Source organism: Sander lucioperca, chromosome 18, assembly GCF_008315115.2.
Source record: "Sander lucioperca isolate FBNREF2018 chromosome 18, SLUC_FBN_1.2, whole genome shotgun sequence".
NCBI classification, from domain to species: domain Eukaryota; kingdom Metazoa; phylum Chordata; class Actinopteri; order Perciformes; family Percidae; genus Sander; species Sander lucioperca.
The window spans coordinates 17,946,217-17,964,043 of record NC_050190.1 but is presented as its reverse complement, the minus strand read 5'-3'; the positions used below and the strand labels follow the sequence as shown (position 1 = coordinate 17,964,043).

The window sequence follows — 17,827 nt, the reverse complement described above, 5'->3', positions numbered from 1 at the left end:
ATCCTGCAGCCATTCTGGATGACCTGCATGGGAAAGTCCTCAATGAAGCCTATCAGATCAGCAAGTCCACAGTCACTGAGTCCGTAAGTACAACAGTGCACAGATGGAGCAATACAGCTCGATGTGTTAATATTTATTCATCGTGATAGAGGTTTTTGAATGTTGGCATACAGCTTAAAGGTGCAGTAGGTAAGACTTATAAAACTAACTTTCTGTCATATTTGCTGAAACTGACCCTATGTTCCAGTAGAACTACATGAAGCAGGTAATTTAAATTGCTCCCTGTTCAGATGCACCAATCAGGGCCAGGGGGGGGTGTCTAACTGCGTGTCAATCACTGCTCATGCACACACATTCATTCTCCCTTGTGGGGGGAGGGGCTTAGGAGACCGTTTTGGGCTTTAGCAGAAACGGGGCGAGGGACTGAGAAGTTCTCGATGTTCAAATTTTTTGGCTAAGTCCTGGATCTTCACACTCCTACCTACAGCACCTTTTAATAATCAAATCACTCCAATATAAGTTGATTCAAATCACAAAGAGAAAGCTTTAATTCCTGTGATAATGTCACTCAATAGTATGAAAATATGCTTCCAACTTTTTTAGAAGTGGCTTTGTTGCCTGATGAGTGTTTTTGGATCTGGATCCACACAGAGCCAAACAGGCAAGCAGGAGCACAAGCTGTCCAAGACTGAGGGCACAACCCCTGGCTCCCTCAACATCACCCATGGCCAGACGGACCTGTCCGTCAAACCAGATAATGTGAAAATCAAGGGCCTCCAAGCCAACGTCTCCATCCCCAAGGTAAGACCCGTGACCCGGAATAATGTGAGGCCAGCAGCGGGCCTTAAACTGTGCTCTGACCAAAAGAGGTTCAAGAGCAAGCACAGAATCATTAGCATTGCTGTACATCACTTTACATTTAAACAATGAATATACAATACGCCCAGTATTTGTGTAGAATAATACGAAATTAAGCATATACTATCAAATCCATTCAGCTTCGTGGCCGGGTTAGCTCAGTTGGTAGAGCTGAGAAGTTTACTCCTCGACGCAGTGGCCGCGGGTTCGACTCCGATCTGCGGCCCTGTGCTACATGTCATTCCCCCTCTCTCTCCTCTTTCGTGTCTTCATCTGTCCTGTGGAAATAAAGGCCTAAAATGCCCAAAAAATAATCTTAAAAAAAATATTGTTTTTTTTTTTATTGCCCTTTGTATATCTTCATATAGACAAATACCAAAACAATCTTACATTTGGGAAAGCTAATTGTTTTATCACTGTATTCATCCCTGCGGAACAATAATTAGATTCTTGTGGCCATCGCTATTATTTATGTCCACAGCATCAGTTTTTTTTTGAAGTTCTTTATTAGGGAACAATATTTTACAGCACAGTGGGGTTTAGTTCTGTTTGTTGTCAGTTATCTTTATGTTTGGTTCTCTTTTCCTGCAGATGAACCTTTGCCTCCTGCAGGCTTCTGTAGAGGAGGGGTCACCGTCATGCTCCAATAAGTGTGTCACACATGTGTCTCTGGTGGCGCTGTGCTTCGACAGGATTGCCACCCAGTTCAGAATGAACAGGTAACGCCTCCACTACTGTGTGTGTGTGTGTGTGTGTGTGTGTGTGTGTGTGTGTGTGTGTGTGTGTGTGTGTGTGTGTGTGTGTGTGTGTGTGTGTGTGTGTGTGTGTGTGTGTGTGTGTGTGTGTGTGTGTGTGTGTGTGTGTGTGCGCTTGTTTAATTATATTCATGGGGTCCAAAAACCAGGAGTCCACTATACTTGTGGGGTCCCGACAGCTTTGTGGGGCCAAAATGCTGGACCCCACAAGTTTAAAGGCCTGTTTGATGGTTAAGACTTGGTTGTAGGATTAGGGTTAGAATTAGGTTATGGTTAGGGTAAGGGTTAAGGTTAGGCATTTAGTTGTGATGGTTAAGGTTAGTGTAAGGGGCCATGGAATGCATTATGTCAATGATGGGTCCCCACAAAGATAGTGCCACAAACGTGTGTGTGTGTGTGTGTGTGTGTGTGTGTGTGTGTGTGTGCGCGCAATGACTAAGATGTTTGGAGTATATGTGCAAATGTGTCTGCTATACGTGCTTTAAAATGCCTGCTGGCACATTCAGTTGTCGTCGTCTGGATGTCATTCAAGACATTCAAACATTCAAGAGTACCATTCACCATATTTGAAGGGTGGCAATCTCTGTGAATTTGGAAATAATTCACTTAGATTTATATTCTTCTATTCATTACTAATTCTCATTTACAAAAGGTGATGTGTGTTTTGTACTGTGAACAATTGTGTTTAGAGTACAAAATCAACAGTGCATTTCTTTGACTCCACCACATCTGACATGTGCTTAAATGTGACAGCTGCCCAGCTGAAATACAAACACACAGTTTCTTTCTACTCGCTTCAGGGGTATTGTAGAGGAGACGCCCAACACCACGGAACATGGCCGACCATCAGTCATGTTGGAGAAGTACGCCTCAGCCACCAAGATGCAGCCTCAGTCTTCTGGCTCGCTGCGCTCCAACGCGGGCATCGAGAAAGGCAAAGAGATCGCCGCCAGGCTGAACATCCACCGTATTCACAGCCAGCTGCGAGGCCTCGACTCCACAGGTTGGTTCAGGAGGACGGCAGCCCTGCTTGATCCCTTGTGCCACTTTTTAAAGTGGTCCACTGATCTTTTACATAACCTACAGCCTCTTTGTTAATATACCGTACTAGCTGTCCCTAAACAGTATGCAAAAGTGCCCTCACTTGATCTACAGGACCCAACAAAAGGATTTAGATGCTTTCACTGTTTTTACATTTTATTTGTAATATAGTCTCTTTCTAATTTTTTTGTTCTCCCCAAGCACTTTTTTGTCAAAATGTTTAACAGGAAACATCCTAGTAATGTAGTTGCGTTGTTTCTTCTGCTTTCGTAGACATTGGCACATGTGCAATCACAGCAATCCCGTTTGAGAAGTCCAAAGTGCTGTTTGGCCTGGAGGAAATGGAGGAGTTTTCAATGGTGGATGAAACCGAAGCCCAGGCCACAGCAGGCGATCTCGGCCGCTCTGCGACATCTCTTGAGAAATGGGGCTGGATTATGTTTGAATGTGGCATTGAGAACCTCACTGTCAAAGGTAAAGACATCCGAGTCATCACTTACGTTGAGAACAACAAAGATGAGTTGCATTTTGTGTACAGATTTGTGAATTTGTTACGCTTTCTGTTGCAGGGGGCCGGCAGTCAGGAGCCATTCTTTACAATTCATTTGGTGTGATGGGACGCTCAGACACTGGGGGGAAGACGGGTATGTCTAAGTCCAATGGTTCGACAGGCTCTCAGACGGGCAGTGGTTACAGCACCGACGTCTCTGATGACAACCTGCCACATGATGCTATCAGCCCGGCCTCTGATGCCAATGAACACTCAGACTCAGACGACCAGGTTAGAAATTATATTAATATGCTATTCTGAAGTGGCTAAAAAAAAAAAAATCTATCCCTCAGATCTTTATTGCTCAGATTTAAAAACAAAAAGAAATTGGAGCCAACGTCAAACCTGCTTTAACACTAGCCAAACCTTAAATCTGCAGTATTTATTTTATGAGCTCAAACCCAGTTAATATCTGAATTTTTACCATGGCATTTGAGTGTCACAGTCCATTGTTAAGCTCCACGTCTTCTCTCAAGGTCGACAAACGCATAAAACCCTTTTTAGCTCTGCTGACAGTGACCTCAAACATCAACTTACGTGAGGACAAAATGAATTCGAGCCAATTTCTTCATTTTATCTGCACCTTACTGTGTTAAAACATAACTTAGGGCAAGCTCACTCGCTCATAAATGTCATAGAAAGTGCAGGTGGATGTGAACGTGTTAACAGAGAATCAAAGCTCCACGGCACTGATCTGACGAGACACATGTGCAGCTAGTCTCATTACAAAAATTATGGATTATTCATTTGTTTTTGTCTTTTCTGTTTCTACGTTTATATTTTGCAAACATGCAATCTTTGATTCAGATTTGAGTAGCTGTCTTGTTCATTAAGACTGGTGCAGATCCATATCAAACAATGACATTTATTTGAAATGTTCAGGTTGAGCCTGATCAGAGCGAGAAGAAAGAGATTAAAGTCATCAAACTTGGAAACATCCACTCTGATCTAGAAAATAAGCCATGATGGCAAATCAAAGCTGTAATCGGGCTGACAGTGATGTCTGACAATGATTGTCTTATCCAAAGCTGCAATACTGGAACTTATTCCCACCAGCCTGTCTCATCCACCTGTTAAATTGTGCGATCTTGTGCTCTGTAGGATGAAGGAGTGGAGTCGGACGACCTGAAGAAAGACCTCCCCCTCATGCCCCCGCCACCTGACTCCAGCAGCATGAAGCTGACCATTAGGGAGATCTGGTTCAGTTTTGCTGCTCCCACAAATGTGCGTTCACCTTCACAGGCCATCTCCAGGTATGACATATAGATCTCTTTAAACACATTTTTACAAAAACAACTACCACATCACACTGTCATCTGGTTGAGATTGAAGTGGCAGTGATATTGTGTCGTAAGTACAATATTATCTATTATCTGCTAGGGAGAGGTTTTTATGAAAATTCACACCAGCCATTTAAAAAAAAAAAAAAAAAAAATTAAAAAAAGGCTTTGCTGCTGATGCAGACGTGTCAGCCTCACAGGGCCGGTTCATTCTGAGTGTGTATTGTGGACCTGAGTTTTAATTAGAAGTCAACTCCCCAATGGCAACACATGTCTTGTGTCTGCAGTTGAGAATAAAGGAGCTGAAATCAATTTCTTGACTCTCAAGTTGTGAGATAAAACAACATGTTGTTGACATCATGATAAAACATTACATACAGTGTTTTATCTATAACAGGAGGAAAAAGAAGAAATAGAAAACGGTAATTCAGGATACATTGATCAATAGTTTTGACAAGGTGATCAAAGCTCCTCTGACTCTTTGTTGTGTTTACAGGCAGTTGAATCTGCTCAGCACAGCCACCCCTGCCATTGGAGCCTGGTTGGTTCCCATCGACCAGCTGAAATCTTCTCTACGCAAGCTGGACATGGAGGGCACACTGCGCGTGTGCGCTGTTATGGGCTGCATCATGACCGAAGCTCTTGAGGTCAGCAATACATCTAATTCAGTTCAATGTTATTTATAGTATCAATTCATAACAAGAGTTATCTCAAGACACTTTACAGATAGTAGTAGGTCTAGACCACACACTATAATTTACAAAGACCCGACAGTTTCCCACGAGCAAGCATTTGGTGCAACAGTGGCGAGGAAACACTTCCTTTTAGGCAGAAACCTCGGACAGACCCAGGCTCTTTGTGGGCAGCATCTGTCGCTGCCGGTTTGGACACTGATACAGATATACAGATGTAGAGAAATATGATTCATAATAATTGTGGCAGTTGGAATGATGAACAGTGGCAGTTATAGTAACAATAAAGTGGAACTGCTACAACTATTATTTCTAGTCATAGTGGAACTAGAAATAATAGCTGTAGCAGTTTGGGGAGTAGCGGGAAGTAGTAGGGCACAGCAGGGCGTGGAGCAAGACCACGACAGCAGCCGCAACCGTGATTTAGGTGCCACCCGAATCCAAGGAAAACTGCGAGGCGAGAAAACACAAGGACTCCGGGGAATAATCTCCCCGGAGATAAGTTAGTAACAAGCATTTCTGGGACATGAATGCACGCAGATGGAAAGAGAGAGGAAAACAGTGTGTCAAAGGAAGTCCCCCGGGAATCTAGACCTGCAGCAGCATAACTATGAGCTGGTCCAAGGCAAACTTGAAGATCTGTCGACCGAAACAAATATGAAGAATTGTCCAGTATCCTCCTCTTGATTTTAATCAGTCAGCATTTTTATCAAACCCCATTTTTAACCAGCTTTTCAATGAGAAGGAGTCCAAAACCTCCAACATCTATTTTCACTTGACGTGCACTAGTTTGAAACCTGTTCTCATTGCCCAACAGAAAAAGAGCATCCACATCCCCATCCGGAGCAAGTACAACCGTGTGACTAAAAGAGCTCGCTACCTGCATGAGAATCCCTCCTGTATGCTTTGTAACATCCTTCACCGCTACCTGCAGCAGGCTGACTACTCTGTCATTGAGGAGGCTACCATGGTAAGTGCGAGGCCTCTGAATCTATTCTTTTCCATTAGCTACATTTCAGGAAACTCCCAACTTGACCATGTGTAGTTAAATAACTGGAGAGACAAAGATAATGAATCTCTTATCTTCTACATAACTGCACAGAATACCTGCAACCTGCACTTTGGTATTTAATGCTTCTTTTGCACTTCTGGTTGGATGTCAACTACATTTCATTGGCTCTGTACCGGTACTCTGCTAAATGACAATAAAGTTGAATCTAAATCTAATCTAATCTAAATGGCTAGTAAAATTAATATGATCTCATTTGGACTCGTTAAATAAAAAATAAAAATCACCACTTAATTTAAGTGGTCTTAAGTGCTCTTGGCTCGGTTTCACTATTTTAATGAATCCATCACCAGTGGCACTAATCCAGTTCTTCCCTCTTATCTTTTCCATCCCAGAATGATGGTGTTCCAGCCCTTGTGACTCTAAAAAAGGGTCTGGTTGCTTTGGCCAGACAGTGGATGAAATTTATAGTGGTCACTCAGGGCTTCAAAGCTATTGGTCTGATGAGGCCCAATCAGCTTGCCAAACCCAAGGAGCCTCAGCAGAGCCTGGGTGAGACGATCTTGGGCCTGGACAACGGTGCTGCGCTGCAGAGTGACACCAGCGCCGATGGAGCTGAATTTGAATTTGACGCAGGTGGGAACTTACAGCTTTCAGTATGCTAATACTATTCTGACCCACCCGTCTGTTTACCACAGATGTACAGTGAAACTCCTAACCTCTACTTCTCAGTGTTTGCACAGATATAAGTAGACGGTTATCACTTGTAAGCAAAAAGGAGATTTAGACATAAATGATATATTACAAATCTTCAGACTTTACTTTTGCAGCAATCATATGGTTCTTTTGGGAGTTTTATTTGATGTTATTATTGTGAAGCCACAGTGAGTGAACACACCATGTTGCTGGAGGGAGCATGCAGTCGGCCCCCGCCAAAAGAAGCAAACTCTGGCCCTGTCAGCGGAGTGGAGATCATGAGGAAACTGTCCAAGTCCCATACACACAACGAGTCTGCACTCAGGATAAAGGTACACCTTTGAGAATTATGTTCCTGTTATCTGTTGAAAATCCATACTGGGTTGCATGAGATTGTGCAGGTATACCTTATAAATGCAATGTATACATGCTCATTTCTAGCTCCAACTACCATTATTTCTAGGGATGTCCCGATCAGGTTTTTTTGCCCCCGAGTCCGAGTCATTTGATTTTGAGTATGTACCGATACCGAGTCCCGGTCCGATACTTATCGCATACTCACGCTTTCCGCTTCAAACTGCTTCCGTGTTCTACTTTGCCGGCATTTAACCAATAGCGTCACATGATCGGGCCCGATTTCCGATCACGTGATCGGATCTGGACATCCCTATTTATTTCCATTATTGATTAATCTGCTGACATTTTATAGACGGAACAACTGAGAGAAAAATCGGTTTCAGCTCTACACATTTTCACAGCTGTACTGTGCCACGCTGTATGTTAACCAGATTGTGTAGACAGCAGTATACAGTTTAACTAAATCCAGCCTACAAAATTGCCAAACATTCTGTAGCTCCAACTCCTCAAATGTGTCTTCTGTGATAGTCAATTTGCAATTTGGACTGTTGATTGGACAAAATAAGCAACAGGCAACATCTGACATGTTGAAGACCAAACTGTTAAGCAATTAATCCATGTGTGTGAAATTTGATTGTTGTCCTTTACTCCGGTGTTAGGTTTCCCTTTCAACAGAGATGTTATTCTCTGTTTCCTGCCCGAGGACTACAGATGAAAATAAGTTTATAGCTAACTATGGTACTGCTAAGGAGCGTAGTGCACTGCCCCTGTCAAATAAATAAAAATAAATAAAATTAAATAAATAATGAAATAATCAGCAGATGTATCAATTAGTTGCAGCCCTAAAAAAAACAATTAATACTTTAGGAAAGTGACATTTTACAGCAGACTGTGCTGTCCTGACTGGTGTGAAGGTGATTCCACTGTTAGAGAGCCAGAAAAGAGCTGGCACTGAGTGGAGGGATGACATTTTCCTCTCTCTGCCTAATCCAATGTGTTCTTTTGTCAAAAAAAGCATCACCTCAACTTTTTTTCCCCCATATATGGATCATGGCCGTCACCATGTATCCCACTCATCTTTGCCTATGGCTTTTTTTATATTTCAGTGTGGTATGGTGTGAACATAATCTGTACATCTGTCATACCCAGGGCTCCCATCCATACCAGTCGCTGAGCTACACCAGCGGTGACACAGCAGCTGACTCACCAGCCCATGTGAGCCGTGTCGGCCTGCCAGCTAAGGACAGCCCCAGGAAGGAGAGCCTTCTGAGTAATCTGACAGGCAGTTTTCGGAGTCTGCACAATCTGCTCGAGGGCATGCCCCAGAGGAACGAACCGTCTGCTGCTACCGCAGCCAAGAGCAGCTCCCTCACTCGCACAGGTACTCATGCCCCCGGACCACTGTTGTGTTGCACCGCACCACAGGATGTGGAAGGTCCTGGTAGCCACAGAATAGTGTTCACTTGATTACAACATGTCTTCTTGTCATTTTTTATTTTTTTTTGCTGCAAGGCTAACCTCTGCCGTTCAATAGTGTGAATCAAAAATGAATCAAAAATAGATTCACAGCTCCCTGTGAATCTATTTTTGAATAGAGAAGGTCCCTTCTCGAGCACATGCCCACAGTGAACGGATATGCACAGTCAGTGTGCCTTTGCGTTTCATGCTGGGTATCGTTCTACATTTTTCAATACCGATACCAACACCATGACTTTGATTCCGGTTCCTAAACGATCATTTTTTTGATACCAGTTTTAAAACAAAAATAAATTACAACATTACACATTACGGCACAGATTTTTTTTTTTTTCTTCTTTTTTTTTAATATTAATTTTTGGGCATTTTAGGCCTTTATTTGGATAGGACAGCTTAGACTTGAAAGGGAAGAGAGAAGGGGAATGGCATGCAGCAAAGGGCCGCAGGTCGGAGTCGAACCTGTAGCCATTGCGTCGAGGAGTAAACCTCTATAGATGGGCGCCCGCTCTACCAGGAGAGCTAACCAGGCGTACAGATCTTTTTATTTACTACATGAACCCCGTCTCTGTGCATAACGTAGAGTTTTTCCTGCGTATCTCTGCAACGTTAGACAGCCAATCACAAACATGATTATTTCTTGGGAGAAGCATGCAGCGTGCTTATTGGCTCACTGACGCTGATGAGATTTACTCCTTAGGTATTGAAATTGGGTATTGAATGACGAGGCATTTTTTTTAAAGGCAGTTCGGTCGGTGCCTAAAAAGTATTGAATTCAGTACCCAGCCCTATTCAACATTCAGCATCCCCTGCTCCTCTACATGTTTTGGTTCCTTATTGTTGTTAAAGACCATGACTGTTAATGTGTGTGTGTGTGTGTGTGTGTGTGTGTGTGTGTGTGTGTGTGTGTGTGTGTGTGTGTGTGTGTGTGTGTGTGTGTGTGTGTGTGTGTGTGTGTGTGTGTGTGTGTGTGTGTGTGTGTGTAGGAGCTTGAAAAATTGTTCAAACCCTGTTGTCGTCATAACTTTTAGAACCCCCAATACCACGTGTGCCCTGATGATGCAGGATAAAAAATGATCCGTGGACAGCAGTCGGTATCTGTGTGATGTCCGTTTTTTTGTAGTCTTTTCCGTGATGTAATGTGCTCTTAACCTCTTTTTTCTGGGGCTCAGGAAACAGTTTAGGGACAGACATGCTGACCGAACACCCGCTGCTGTCAGAGCCCTCCTCCGTCAGCTTTTACAATTGGATGTCCAATGCTGTTGGCAACAGGACGGGGGCTGTCACCCAGGACTCCCCGCTTAATCGCTCCCAGCACAACAGCCTGCAGACAGGTCAGACATCGTTTGCCTTGGATGGGTGTTTTCCAATTGTCAAATCCTCATTGTACATGTATTAAAAAAACGTATTTTAATTCAGAAGACCCCTTAAATGAGGATTCCAGTTCATAAAGATGAACTCATCTCTGTGGAACCTTGAGGCTAGGGGTGTGCAACAAAAATCGATTCACATTCGTATCGCGATTCAAGCTCTGCCGATTCAAAATGGATTCATAGAATTCCAAAAATCGATTCATATTTTTTAAATTAATTGAATTTTTTTTTTTAATTGTATGTCTACTGCAATCACATGGGAAAAGTAACTACATTTACATACTGTGAATTGTTTTTTTAATCGAGAATCGTTTTTCAATCAAAAATCGATATTGAATCGAATCGTGACATTTTCTGAATGGTGGACCCCTACTTGAGGCCAGCTATGTTTTCTTTGTTATTAAATGTTGTTTTTTTTGCTGTTAGAATAGATACTAACATTTAACACCTTTTGAGCTTCAGCTAGTACAGCAGCTATAACAGATCAGAATTGATATATTGTTGCTGTTTTACTAGACCCACTGGATTCACCTGTCAACCACTACCAGTACCAACAACTACCAACACTTAACAGCCCAGAAGCAGAAGGAGGTCAGGGATTGTTGCTCAGTGTTGTGCTGATGATGCAGTTAGTTTGTCCCGCTTTTTTGTTAGTTAGTTTAATAGTCACCTAGAACTCTGTGTCGATCTATCCCACAGAAAAACCTGGAAACAGGTAGGTTGTTGGTGTGTAAATAAAATAAGATTACCATCATTCATGCTGGAGGGAAGTTGATTAGACTTTTAACAATTAATACTGTATATTATGGGGCAAAGCCACTATGTATATGTTTGTTTCTGTGATTATAGCATATATCAAATTATTTTTGATTGTTTCATTCCGAAGTTTGTATTTGTTGAAAGATGAGAGAAACTCCGTGGCAGTGTGCATTGCTGTCTGTCACTGTCTTTTTTGATACTACCACTAGGGGACACCAAAGCCGGGAAATTCAAATCCTACGTATAGTGCTTTTTAAACAATAAGACCAAGATTATATTTTATTTGCAAGAAGTTGTCTTCATTGAGTGCCATATGGATGAGTTTTACCATTCAGAGCAATTCATGTGTATTTAGACAAGATGTCAAAGCAGTTTGAGCAAACAATGCAAACCTACAGTATCTGTACACTAATACCAGTACAGAGACGGTACATGGCCAATATTGAGGATCAATCAAACACCAGGGCTTCCTTTATCAGTTTTTAAATCTTTATACCTTCTAGGTTATTAGTGGCCATCTAGTCCAGCAGCCCTCTGACATGCCATTAAAAATGGGCTTAATCATATAAAATGTTTGATATCAAAACAGTGAATTGGTAGCTTATTAAACTCTCTGGAATCCCTTGTGACTGTGCTACAGGCCTGCAGCAGAGCTACTGTGATGGATAGATGAAGTCATGTTGTTTCCTCACTGTTCCTGCCAGACATTGTGTGAGAACCAGAGCATGTTAGTGGAGTTTAGCAACCTGAATTGTTTGTTCATGCCTCACAGCACTGCTCTTTCCCACCCTGTGTGACTCAGAAGATGTGTGGGAGTACAGAGGAACAAACAGCTGCATTTTGCACTTGTTTTATCCTCCCTCAATAGTCGTTTAGTATTCGGATACACCCACTTGAGATTTGAAAAGATACATCTTACCTTTACAATTTAGCAGAGCACTTTTGATTGTGTGGATCTGTGCCCAAGACAGTAAGCCATTTCCCCCCCTGTGGTCTGTCTCTTCTGTCCCGGCTGCTCGTTGAGCAGCGGCTGTTAGTGATTCTCACTCCTTCGAAGGCAGACCAATAAATTTGCAAAAATAAAATGACAAAAACCTAAAGGACTCCAGCACACCTTTGTCCAAGTGAGAAGTTAAACCTCCTGTGAGCTGTCATCAGCGACAATAGCCTGCAAAAACTTCCCACTCTGACATTCATTGCAGCAGAAGGATTAAGTTTCCTGTTGGTTTCGGAGGGCAATTTGAGCAAAGACACTACCAGTTGATGTTTGCTCTCGGCAGCTGAGGTTCTGGTGGCTTCCGTCCGCCGGCCATATCCTCCCCCGCTGCATCTGCAGCCTCCGTCGGCCTCTCTCTGGCGAAGTAAGGATACGGCTGAGCCCCAGAGACACAGAGAACATTGAAAAGAACTGCAGGCTTTTTTCACACCATATCCCTATCCCAGAAAAATAGAGATAAGGTTGAGGAGGTTTCATTTTTTTCCTTTAACAGAATGTAATGTGGCTGTTAATGTCTATAACGTTGGCTCTCTGTAATGCCATGGTCGCCTTCCATTTAATTCACTCTTTAACATACAGTATTTGTCATGAGGAGGTGGAGTGGTAAAGTGTATCACCCTACAGCACTCCACTTACCCACTGCTGCTTATACTGACATATCCGTCCGTTTTCAAGTAACATACTGCCACTGAGCTGCTCCTCTGCTCGCATGCTCTGGTGTGAACATATCCTGTAGGAAAACACAACAGTAGCTCCCTGGACCGGCCTGGTCTCACACCACATGTATCCCAAACCTCTCTTCCAATCCCTTAGGTGGGGCGTGTAACCTGCCTACAATCCCCTCAGCATCAGACTTCAACACAGTGCTCTCCAGCGACCAGAACACCCTGGATGGGACCCACTCCCAGCACTCCCAGCACAGCACCAGCCAGGACGAAATGGCCGACATTGAGGAGGGCAACCAGTGCCCAGCTGCTGTTCAACTGGCTGATGCTCAGGTGCTGTGACTACACCTGTCAGCATTGCTTTGTCTTTTGTTCCAAATGTTGTGCTTGCTGTCTAAACCTTCACCAGGCAGGCAATCAACTAAAATCAATAGTATTATTATTTGTGTTGGTAGCATGGAAATGTGCAGAATATTTAGGATTAAAATACATCGATTTACAAATGCTGTAGTGTCACTTATGCCAGATTGAAAAACAAAGGGATCTACCGTATATCTGTGTGCCTGAAATAAATGAGCGTCACCTCTGCAAACGCCCGTCTTCATTTTGTGCCTCGATATCGGTTTCCCACCCTCAGGTTGTCTTCAAGCCTTTGCTGAACTACACAGGCATCCAGGCCCAAGACGCCACTCCTCTTAGTTACAAGATGTATTTCGGAGAGCACCTGTCTTTTTCTGGCAACCTTGAGTGTCTCAGAGCAGACATCGTGGACTCCGACACCTCCAAAGAGCGGAAAAACAAAAGATCCAGGAGGTAAAATAAATCCTAATCATTACCAAAAACGAAAAAGGATTTGGAATTTTTTTCCTTTCTTGTTGATGTGTTTTAGTGTTTTGTCACTCTAAATGTAAGTATAGAATGTCTGCTAAATACCTACCTAACCCTCTGTCTGACTGTCTGTCCCTCTATCTTTAGACAAGGCATGGTGAACCTCCCTCCGCTGGAGTTCAAGCCAGCGCTGCTGATTGAGACGTTCAGCCTGAACGCGGTGGTGATGGAGAAATCGGCCAGCGCTCCGCAGGGCCCCACTGCTGCTCCGCTGTCCTTCCACGACCTCAACCGCCGCCACTACAACACATTCCACTGTGATTTCACCACGGCCTGTCAGGCCATCAGCCAGCGGGTCGACATGGCCCTGGTGCGCCTCATCCACCAGTTCAGCACCATGATCGACGACATCAAGGCCACGCAGACCGACATCAAGCTGAGCCGCTACACTGCCGGCTCGGCCTCCCCGACGCCCACCTTCAAGGCCCGGCCGTACCGCCACTTCAGGTCCTCAGACTTTAGCCGCAGCTCCCGGGGCAGCCTCAACGGGGCGGGGCGCAGCGGAACCCAAACCCTGAAGAGCAAGAGAGGGGTGGGTGGAGGAGGCGCAGGTGTTGCTGGGGGTTTACCATCTAATGGGCCTCCATCAGGCATGGACACGCTGGGGAGAAGGGAGCCGCGAGGACGAAGCTCCCTCGGACGTTCAGAGCGACGCACCTCGAAGGTAACTTTTCAGAATCAGAATCAGAAAAAGCTTTATTGCCAAGTACGTTTACACACACAAGGAATTTGTCCTGGTGCTGTAGGTGCATGTCACATTAAAGCAACACACACAGACACACCGAGTCGCCATATATGCGGCGCCAAAACAACTCTCTCTTAACTCTCGCAGGGAGAATACAGCATCACATGAGGAGAGGAGAGGGAAAAAAAAAGCAACTCTCAGACTATCCTCATAAAGATAAGAACAGTGTGGGAACAGGAAAAAAACACCTCAGCACATAAGCACACAAACAGTACATTTGCACTGCTGAACATAACATAACATAACATAAATGTACAGTTGCACATTTGGCTGCGAAGGCGTTGGACTGGGGAGAGGGTAGGTTGGGGGAGTTTGGCCAGCTGAGAAACGCACAGCCCGGCAGTCCCACTAGTGACCCAGTCCGCAGAATGTTATAGCGAAAACACAGCACGTTGCCATGGTGACACCCTTGAACAGTCCAGCACCGATACGACAATCAGCAGGCAGTGGGGAAGACGGGGGAGGAACCAAGAGAGTCTCGCTTGCAGAGCCCCAACAGGGTGACTGTTTGTTCCAAGATACGGCCTTGGCAAGGCCGTTCAGGATAAGGGAGCCGAAAGATTAAATTTGTTTTGTCTACGCGAATGGCTGCTCTAATTTAAACATTCATTCTATTGTCCAACTACACACTGTTCAACTGGTCAATTTTTCTTTCCAAATCCATGACCTTCCTCATGATGGTATCCAAGCCGCGGGTCATTACCATGTTGTGTTCCATCACGCGATTAATAGTTCCAGTTTGCGAACTGATCGCTTTTTCGACAGCTTCAGTCAGGCCAGGCAGCTTCCTTGGGCTTTGGACAGCTACCAAAGTCTTTCCAATTCTTCGATAAACCAGAGCGAAGCATCCTCCAATCAGCAACATTCCAGTTATCAGGGTTCCAAATAGGTAGATATCCTCAACGTCCTCCACGGAAAGAGCAGAGAGACACACGACACGCCATTTCTCCCAGCCGTCCATCGTATACCCCGCAGCAAACGTCCCGTCAGGACATGCTGGCTCACCCGAACCAGTGCTCCTCCTCGAGAATACAGTGTCAATTGCGTTGAGAGACCAGTTAATCAATTCCATGATTTTTAGGTATTTGTAGAGCCTTGCAGGGAGAGTTTTATTACGAGTTTTGAATGGTCATCTTTTAAAAAACACAAAGGTCAGAACCATAAATTTAAAGACATGAAGTGCAACATGAAATAAACTTGGACCCCATCCAGAATGTTTTTAAATTTTTAAATATGTCCCATAGATTTCCCAGTTTCAGCATCCAAAGCAGGCTATTTCAGTCTAGGAGCCCAATTAAATAATTAAATAAATTGTAAAAGTGTTTGAGGGCTTAGTACATTATGATATAAGTGTATTTTAGTGCTCACTTATGTCTCATAAGTTGTTGCAGAAGTTTTGGGGTTGATACCATTTGTTACACAAAAAACGTTTGACATTTGGAGATTTCTGCAAGAATTGCATTTCTTTGGCGATTGGATGGTGAGCACTTCTGTTCTGGAAACTGCTGAGAAACCCCCTTTTTGTCAATATACCTAGGACAGCCATACATCTTCTGAATGTCCTAGGTCCTTAGTTTGTGGTTGTAAAGAGGACACAACAGGTCATTTTATATAGTGACACAAGTTAAAAAAAAAAGGTCTCACTAAATTGAAATGGCTACTATGAGGACGAACATCATCACACTGGAATACAATTGCTCTCATTTAATCCACTCAACTTTCCAGTCATTGCCAATGTATGCAATTCCAAGATTGTTTAAGGACCTCCCAGTATGCAGAAATATAAAAAAAGGCCTTTTACATTTTAGAAAAATAACACATGTATACTGCATAGAAAAACTGCGTGGTTATTGCCTAAACTGCATGGGATTAGCATGGTCATGTCTGTAAAGAAGAGAGTCATGACCATACTGACAAGCTAGCATGACATGATTGGTGCCATTGGATTCCCCATCTAGTTTCATGTGATACCAATATCTTCACTCTATCTGCATATGATCAGTAAAATAAGAAAATTCATTCTGAAATTGTCATTTTCTACACACAAACCCTAGAGGGAGCCAGTAGATAAGAATTTTTCAGAACAGGCACCATTCACTGAAACAGTGTCAGCTGTTGGCAACAAAGTATTTTATTCATTCCGCAGTTTTCAGGCAAAACTTGAAAAATGGTAGAATCTTCTCTGCAAACCTGTCTGGCTTGATAGTTCTCACCAGAGCAGTTTTTTGTTGTCCTGGCAGTTGGAACATGTGCTTTAAACTTAGCTAAACATATTTTTAAGTGAAGGGATTTTTATTAAAGTTGAAGATGTATGAGAGGGACGACAGACTTCCACAGATATAATCTCAACCAGTGCTCTTAGAGATCTCTCTGCAGAAATAACTGAGTAACTCTCCTGTTTACTAAAGTTATTGTCACGCGTAGATGAAAGTTATCTTACAGCTCTCATTACCTGTCTCTGTCGTGACGGCCTACAGTTACAGTAAACAGGAGGGCAATAAAAGAAGAAATAAGTCCGCCTGACTGTTTATTGACCCTTGAAGCCAGTGATGCATATTTTTGACATTTCTATTTGTTTTATAACATGGAATATTGTGTAACGTCTTCAGGTGTCGAGAAAGGGCTCCCGTGACGTGGCCGACCACATGGCCATCCAGATGGACGACTCCGACTCCATCACCGTGTCGGAGCAGAGCGAGCCATCAGCAGAATGTTGGCAGAACATGTACAAGCTGCTCAACTTCTACTCCCTCATCTCCGATCCCACTGGCATCCTGGAGAAAAGCTCCCCAGAGAACTGCCTTTCAGGTGGGAATCAGCTTCCAGCTGTCTTCCAGTTCCTAATTGCCATCCTTTATCCCACCCATACATTTCATCCTGCTTAACTTTGCTCTTTTAGCTTTGTATACCTTCGTTCCACATATTATGTTTTTTACGATATTGCTACTATATACTATGACTTTTTTCCGACATACTATAATATGACTTTTTCATCACTTTTTCAACATACTTAACCATGACCTTTTCATCAATTTTTCGACATACTATACTTTGACTTTTTCTTCACTTTTTTTGACATAATATACTATGACTTTGTTCAACATACTATGCTATGAGTATTTTCGACAAAATATACATACTATACTTTGACTTTTTCTTCACTTTTTTCGACATACTATACTGTGACTGTTTTCAACATACTTTATTTGGTGGCTTAGTGGTTTGCACTGCTCCAACTAGCATCAAAAAGTAAACTGACCCAGGTTTGATTCCCAGTCTGGGCTGGCCCTTTTTTTGTGGAGTTTGCATGTTCCTCCAGACTTTCTTTGATATACTATACTATGACTGTACTTTTTTATTTCCTGTCTTCCCTTTCATCACTTCCATCTGCACCCTTAGCTCTGCCTTACAAACCTTGCTGTTACAACTCGATTCCCTCCTAACACGTCTCCCTTTTTCCCTTCCTGACCTGAAGTGCAGATTTGCATTCATTCCTTATGTCATTCAATTTTCATGCTGCTATTAAGTATCATTAATAATGTACTCCTAGTTAATATATGATAATGCTGACTTCTCTGCTGTGTCATGCACTGTAATACTTCCCATTTACTGTATAATTTATTCATTTCTTGTCAATGTATCCTGATATTACCTCGTGCTGCTGTTGACACCACATTCCCCCGAGGAGT

General features: G+C 43.2%; 1 protein-coding gene across 16 annotated transcripts in view; it reads left to right on the top strand.

Annotated features, from left to right (window-relative positions):
- Positions 1–17,827, top strand: part of kiaa1109 (KIAA1109 ortholog) — a 93,561-nt gene that overhangs the window by 35,071 nt on the left and 40,663 nt on the right. For 12 of the 16 annotated variants that reach the window (XM_035994661.1, XM_035994672.1, XM_035994671.1 and 9 more), the window contains exons 33-50: positions 1–83; positions 652–801; positions 1,450–1,577; positions 2,414–2,616; positions 2,928–3,128; positions 3,224–3,435; positions 4,306–4,457; positions 4,981–5,131; positions 5,994–6,146; positions 6,581–6,821; positions 7,065–7,213; positions 8,388–8,619; positions 9,884–10,045; positions 10,601–10,675; positions 12,654–12,838; positions 13,143–13,318; positions 13,481–14,057; positions 16,748–16,946. The exon at positions 1–83 is cut by the window's left edge and continues 38 nt beyond it. In XM_035994661.1, coding sequence (XP_035850554.1) covers positions 1–83; positions 652–801; positions 1,450–1,577; positions 2,414–2,616; positions 2,928–3,128; positions 3,224–3,435; positions 4,306–4,457; positions 4,981–5,131; positions 5,994–6,146; positions 6,581–6,821; positions 7,065–7,213; positions 8,388–8,619; positions 9,884–10,045; positions 10,601–10,675; positions 12,654–12,838; positions 13,143–13,318; positions 13,481–14,057; positions 16,748–16,946 — 3,429 coding nt within the window. The remainder of the gene's footprint in view (positions 84–651; positions 802–1,449; positions 1,578–2,413; positions 2,617–2,927; positions 3,129–3,223; positions 3,436–4,305; positions 4,458–4,980; positions 5,132–5,993; positions 6,147–6,580; positions 6,822–7,064; positions 7,214–8,387; positions 8,620–9,883; positions 10,046–10,600; positions 10,676–12,653; positions 12,839–13,142; positions 13,319–13,480; positions 14,058–16,747; positions 16,947–17,827) is intronic. The other 4 variants (XM_035994666.1, XM_031288648.2, XM_035994663.1 and 1 more) reach the window with 2 other exon arrangements.